Source organism: Pollachius pollachius, assembly GCF_949987615.1.
Source record: "Pollachius pollachius genome assembly, chromosome: 2".
Taxonomy (NCBI): Eukaryota; Metazoa; Chordata; class Actinopteri; order Gadiformes; family Gadidae; genus Pollachius; species Pollachius pollachius.
This window is the reverse complement of record NC_136935.1, coordinates 8522839-8530081: the sequence shown is the minus strand read 5'-3', so window position 1 is coordinate 8530081 and position 7243 is coordinate 8522839. Positions and strand designations below refer to the sequence as shown.

Below are 7243 nucleotides of genomic sequence, written 5' to 3'. Positions count from 1 at the left end.
CAGAGTGGAGTCAAAGGGCTTTATTGATCATCTACTTGTCCTCAGGCTTGTTGAAGCAGTAGGTCAGGCAGCACTTCCCACAGTAGTGTCTGTCGAAGTGGCTGGCCATAAAAACACCGGCGCCGCACTCGTCCGCTGGGCACTCCCGGCGCAGACGGTGGATCTTCCCGTTCTCGTCCACCTGAACAGAGAACACAGTGAGGACTACAGCCTGGACCACGAGGACAGTGCATGATGGGAAGTCGAGTCCTACAGCCTTTCACATGAGGACGCCGTGCATGATGGGAAGTGGAGTCTTACCTTGTAGTACTTGAGCACAGCAAGCTTGACCTTCTTCCTCTTGTGCTTGTTCTTCTTGGGGGTGGTGTAGGACTTCTTCTTCCTCTTCTTAGCACCTCCACGCAGACGCAAGACCAGATGGAGTGTTGATTCCTGGCGAAACATCAACTCTCCATTACACCGGCCCACCAGAACCATCCTGGACACCATACAACGAATGCCCCTACAACGAAGCCCCCTACAGCCCCTAGAGAAACAGGCCCCCTACAGCCCCTAGAGAAACGGGCCCCCTACAGCCCCTAGAACCAGCCCTACAGTCCTCAGTCTGCCCTCGCAGACGACCAGTGTCTGCTCGCTTACCTTCTGGATGTTGTAGTCTGACAGTGTGCGTCCGTCCTCCAGCTGCTTACCGGCGAAGATCAGCCTCTGCTGGTCAGGAGGGATCCCTGCAGGGAGAAAAACAGGGTGCTCAGCTACAGCAGGACAACCCGCACGTCTTCTACCAGTCAGCCATTTCAACCCCCATCTCACAGGCTGGATATGTGGTCCAACTCATCAATACTACTTTATATCTTTAGTTAACAGGTCAGCGATGATTCAGCTTGCAAGTTACAGTGTCAGTCATGGTTCAGCTTGCAAGTTAAGTGTCAGTCATGGTTCAGCTTGCAAGTTAAGTGTCAGTCATGGTTCAGCTTACCAGGTAAGTCAGTCATGGTTCAGCTTACCAGGTAAGTCAGTCATGGTTCAGTTTACCAGGTAAGTCAGTCATGGTTCAGTTTACCAGGTAAGTCAGTCATGGTTCAGCTTACCAGGTAAGTCAGTCATGGTTCAGCTCCTAAGGGTCAGTTATGGTTCAGCTCCTAAGTTAAGGGTCGGTAATGGTTCAGGGACTCACCCTCTTTGTCCTGGATCTTAGCCTTGACATTCTCAATAGTATCCGAGGGTTCGACCTGTGAAGAGAGTAGAGGATAAACAACCGGGCCGTGTACATCAGAGTGCATTATAGGTGTTTAGTCGCACAAGGAGTTAAGGTAAAGAAAACGCAACAGCCAAACAATTTGTTTCGCCATGTGTCGCATAAGAAACCACATGACGACAATCACTCCGGGTTCGAACGTCTTGATTACATCTTAAATCCGAGACATGTGGCTCTAACCCGGGACATGTGGCTCTAACACGGTCTAGTCTCCGTTTGAGTCAATGCGTAGCTAAGCTAGCTAGCTAGCTTCAATAATGCAGTGACATCCCATGTGACACCGACCCGAGGCTACATGTGTAACGCGACCCACGGTAACGCTGCACCTGGATGTATTTTTATATTATATGTAGTACGACCATCCCGATCAGCAGGACTGCAGAACACCAACACTCCGCTAACAGTCTGAGCTAACGGCTAGTTCTGCGAGCTAACTGGACTCACCTCGAGGGTGATGGTCTTCCCCGTGAGGGTTTTTACGAAAATCTGCATCTTGGCGTTTGGCCCACCTGCAAGGAAGGTTAACACACACGTTAAACTCGAGAAAGAGCTTAAAGCCTTGTCATTATCAGCAGGTATTAGGGTGAATAACGCGGATCACAACGGAGAGCTCTTACCGCAGGTCGACTCCTAATGGCGGCGCGGTAGAAGAGGGGGTCCTGCCGCAGCTACGGGGTTTTCTGAGCGTTCCGCACGGGAGAGGTAGCCACTCTGCTGCCCGATCAAATACATAATATTAGTTAGATTAACAAATAATTGTATTCTTTATTTATCTTGTGATTGTGCTGGTTTATGCGTTTAATTATATTTTATGTTAAGCTCCTGATATTATCATGAAATTCATAATCATGTATGTGATAAAAAATGCATGTTGTTAAATACCATTTAAACTTGGTGTTTCTTATGTGCCTATAATTATATCCATAGTAACTGCGATGTTTACAAATGTCCTTAGCTCAAGCACATTTTAGAGAAGACATTTATAAAATGTATGTGTTCTCTTATTACACGTCTAGGTTGTTAATTGACGCAGGATATTAAAAGAACCGTTATGACGTCTGACGTCATTACGCAGGAGAACCAGTCTCGCGAGGAAGCTGACATACGACAGGTAGGTAATAATAATAATAATAATAATAATAATAATAATACACTTTATTATTTATAATGCCCTTTTCATCCGAAGATCTCAAAGGGCTACAGGTTAAAAGCAGTGTTGTTTTTTATAAAAACAAAAATAAAAAGGGGTTTGAAAACATCTAAGAGTGGGAGCCAAAGGTTTTCTTAAAAATAAATGTTTTAAGACCTTTTGAACTAGTTTTTCGGAGTCTGAGAGGGAGAGAATGGGGTGGAGTTTGGAAATGTTGCGGAGGTGATAGAAGGAGGTCTTGCAGAGGTGGTTGATATGAGATTCAAAAGTGAGTTGGGGGTCCATTTTACACCAAGATTCGTGACTGTTGATGAGAGAGGAATATTGGAGCCAGAAAAGGTGATGCTGGTTATTGATGATGATTTGGTCTTGTGAGAGGTGCCGACCAGGATGGCTTCGGTTTTGGAGCTGTTGAGTTGGAGGAAATTGTGCTCCATCCACACCTTTATCTCCTCCAGACACGTGGTGAGTTTTGATGGGGATGACGGTGATGTTGAAGGTGGGGTGAGTCCAGTGAGCCAGTGAGTCCAGTGATGAGGTGGAGGCGGTTTAGAAGAATGTCATGGTCGACTGTGTCAAATGCAGCAGAGAGATCCAGAAGGATGAGGAGGGAGGGGGAGCCAGCGTCGGATGACGTAAGGAGGTCGTTTGTAACTCTTACGAGTGCAGTTTCTGTGCTGTGGGCGGAGCGGGATCCGGGCTGGAATTTTTCGTAGAGGTTGTTTAGTTTGAGGTGGTTTTGAAGGTGGTTGGCAACTGCTTTCTCAAGTACTTTGGATATGAAGGGGAGATTGGAGATGGGCCTGTAGTGTGATAGGACTTCTGGGTCAAGGCTTTGTTTTTTGAGCAGTGGTCTGATTATGGCTTGCTTTAAGACGGGGGAGACGTGACCAGTTTGGAGAGAGTGATTTATAACAGAGGTGATCAGGGGACTTAAAACAGTGATATGGGTTTTTACCAGGGAGGTTGGGAGAGGGTCCAGGGCACAGGTGGAGGGTTTCATCTTCCTGATTATGTTCTGCACTTCTTCTGATGAAACCACAGGAAAGCAGTTCAGGGGTTGTGAGATGGCATATGTATATGGGGGAACGGCTTGGGTGGGAGGACTGGAAAGAGCAGAGCGAATATGTGCAAACTTTGATTTGAAAAAATCCATGAAGTGATTGCGCTGTTCTTCTGTGGTGCCAGTAAGTGGGGGGGATTGTGGTTTGAGAAGATGGTTGACAGTAGAAAAGACCTGTTTGGAATTTCCTGGATTGTTTCTGATGGCATCAGAGTAAAAAAGTGACCTTGCCTCTTTAAGGGACTTGAATATTGTAGTTGATGCTCCCAATAGTTTTTATTGTGAACAGCCTTCATCTTCCGCAGACCATCTGAGAACCAGGGCGCTGGGCGGGTGAAGGGGACTGCTCTGGTTTTAACAGGTGCATGGTGATCCAGGAGGCTACTCAGATGGCTGTTGTAGTAGTCCACTGCTTCGTCGGCTGATTAGAAGAGTGTGGAGAGATGCTGAAAGTCTGCTGCCAGGTGTTCTTGGTTAATGTTTTTGAGGTTTCTAAAGCTGATATTTCGTTTAGGCTTGGAGAGGCTGGATGAGAATGGTAACTCCAAAGAAATGATCTTGTGGTCAGAGACACCAATGTCATACACCTGCAGGTTTGTGAGAGGGGCAGAGGTCTGTGTGTCATCAGGTGGGTCACCTTTAGTTAACGTGTCATCAGGTAGGTCAGGTGTAGTTAACATGTTTCATCAGGTAGTTAACGTGTAGTTAACGTGTGTCATCATGGAGTTAACGTATAGTTAACGTGTTTCATCAGGTAGTTAACATGTGTCATCAGGGAGTGAACGTGTAGTTAACGTATTTCATCAGGTAGTGAACGTGTAGTTAACGTGTTTCAGCAGGTAGTTGACGTATTTCATCAGGTAGTTAACGTGCAATTAACATGTTTCATTTGGTAGTTAACATGTAGGTAACGTGTTTCATCAGGTAGGTAACGTGTAGTTAACGTGTGTCATCAGGTAGTTAACGTGTACTTAACATGTAGTTATGGTGTGTCATCAGGTAGTTAACGTATAGTTAACGTATTTCATCAGGCTGTTAATGTGTGTCATCAGGGAGTTAACGTGTAGTTAACGTATTTCATCAGGTAGTTAACATGTAGGTAATGTGTTTCATCAGGTAGTTAATGTGTAGTTAACGTGTAGTTAACGTGTGTAATCAGGGAGTTGACGTGTAGTCAGGGGTGTAGGAATGTGTTTAACATTGGGGGGGACACATATCGGAAACCTGACAGACCGTTAATGTTTTGAACAGAAATATGTCACAAATTAACTACACTGAAAAAATTCACAAATATATTTTATTCTATTAAAAATATACATTTGTAAATGTAAAGGAAAACACATTTTGAATGGCAGTAATGAACTGATAAATATCAAATCAATTCTTTAATTGCACGCTCAATCATCCAGTTTTTTAGAATAAGAAGCGGTGACAAGACGATGTGTTGCGCTTTCAAAATAAAATGAAATATTTTTATCCCCCGGTATAATTTTTAGGTGGGACAGATGCGCCTGTCTCCAATATTGGAGGGGACACATCCCCTCCGTCCCCCCCGGTTCCTACGCCCTTGCGTGTAGTTAACGTATTTCATCAGGTAATTAACAATGTGTTTCATCAGGTAGTTAGCGTGTAGTTAACGTGTTTCATCAGGTAGTTAACGTGTAGTTAACATGTTTCATCAGGTAGTTAACGTGTAGTTAACATATTTCTTCAGGTAGATAACGTGTAGTTAGCGTGTTTCATCAGGTAGTTAACAATGTAGGGCAAGTTACTTTCAACATTTAATATATAACCTATAAATGCCTTTCGAAAGTAATGTTATGTTACAATATTACTCAGTACTGAGAGATAGTAGTAAGACAGTCCTACACAGTACTGAGGTAGTACTAAGACAGTCCTACACAGTACTGAGGTAGTACTAAGACAGTCGTACACAGGACTGAGGTAGTACTAAGACAGTCCTAACACAGTACTGAGGTAGTACTAAGACAGTCCTACACAGTACTGAGGTAGTACTATGACAGTCCAGTACTGAGGTAGTACTAAGACAATCCTAACACAGTACTGAGGCAGTACTAAGACAGTCCTACACAGTCCTGAGGTAGTACTATGACAGTCCTACACAGTACTGAGGTAGTACTAAGACAGTCCTACACAGTACTGAGGTAGTACTAAGACAGTCCTACACAGTACTGAGGTAGTACTATGACAGTCCAGTACTGAGGTAGTACTAAGACAGTCCTACACAGTACTGAGGTAGTACTATGACAGTCCAGTACTGAGGTAGTACTAAGACAGGCCCAACACAGGACTTAGTTGCTACTAAAACACTGACATCCTCCTCTGTAGGTTAGCGTGTGGCTCTGATCCTCTGTAGGTCAGCGTGTGGCTCTGATCCTCTGTAGGTCAGCATGTGGCTCTGATCCTCTGTAGGTCAGCGTGTGGCTCTGATCCTCTGTAGGTCAGCGTGTGGCTCTGATCCTCTGTAGGTCAGCGTGTGGCTCTGATCCTCTGTAGGTCAGCGTGTGGCTCTAATCCTCTGTAGGTCAGTGTGTGGCTCTAATCCTCTGTAGGTCAGCCTGTGGCTCTAATCCTCTCTAGGTCAGCCTGTGGCTCTAATCCTCTGTAGGTCAGCATGTGGCTCTTATCCTCTGTAGGTCAGTGTGTGGCTCTAATCCTATGTAGGTCCTAACAGCTAGCCTACACATGATTCTCACTCTAATCTCAGAACTCAAAAAAAGAATCCCATGTGGCCCTGATCTTCTTCTGTAACCAACTGATAGATAGATAGATAGATAGATAGATAGATAGATAGATAGATAGATAGATAGATAGATAGATAGATAGATAGAGAGATAGATAGATAGATAGATACTTTGAAATAATATTAATACTAATATTGAGGGAGGGGAGAGATGAGGGGAGAGGAGAGGAAGGAGGAGGGGAGAGATAAGGTGAGGGTAGAGAGAGAGGGAGGAGGGGAGGGGAGATGGAGGAGGAGGGGAGAGATAAAGTGAGGGTAGAGAGAGAGAGAGGGAGGAGGAGGAGAGGGAGGAGGAGGATAGAAGAGAGGGAGGGGAGGGCTGCTGACTCCGTTTGGAATGATCGCACGATATTGATCTCATGCGATGTGTGTGTGTGTGTGTGTGTGTGTGTGTGTGTGTGTGTGTGTGTGTGTGTGTGTGTTGTTGTCATGTTCTCTCACACCTCTCTCTTTCCATATTTCTTCCTCATCTATCTTCCGTTCCTCTTCCTCATCCTTCCCTCATCTTCAATTCAAAATAACTTTATTTGCATTGAAAATAAACTAGGTCAAATAACTTAAGTGGTTGAAAATAACAAGAGTTTTCTGAACCACATGACAGGTATATATACCTGTATATACATGACAGGTATATATACCTGTCATGTGATGACAGGTATATATACATACAATAATTGTATGATATACAATTATTTAATGTATATCATACAATAAATAATTTATTGATTTATTGTGTAAACTCACGAAGTTTAAATGGCAGACTTTCATCACATTAAAGTTCAGGCACCGCGGGCGTGAACTTTAATCACTTGCTTTGAGAGTTTAATTTACCACTTATAATTAATCTGGTCTCCTGCTCCCGCGGGAGCCGCTCTACTGAGGCGGTGGGGTGGGCAGAGTGACAGATGGGCTGTGGGCGGGGCCTGGGAGCTACCGGCCAATGGGGGCGCCGTCCTCGCATGTGCCACGGAGGGAAAAAAACGACAACTTTCTTTTACTTTTACTATTTTT

The 7243-nt window shown here is 44.6% G+C and overlaps 1 protein-coding gene across 1 annotated transcript; it reads right to left on the bottom strand.

Annotated features, from left to right (window-relative positions):
* Nucleotides 1–5: 5 nt before the first annotated feature.
* On the bottom strand, nt 6–1915 carry rps27a (ribosomal protein S27a). The gene is made up of 6 exons (XM_079758548.1): nt 1873–1915; nt 1700–1764; nt 1175–1229; nt 640–725; nt 301–432; nt 6–181 (listed from the first exon to the last, which is right to left on the bottom strand). The coding sequence occupies exons 2-6, from the start codon at nt 1745–1747 to the stop codon at nt 32–34; spliced, it is 471 nt and encodes a 156-aa protein (XP_079614674.1). The 5' UTR covers nt 1748–1764; nt 1873–1915; the 3' UTR covers nt 6–31.
* Nucleotides 1916–7243: the final 5328 nt, after the last annotated feature.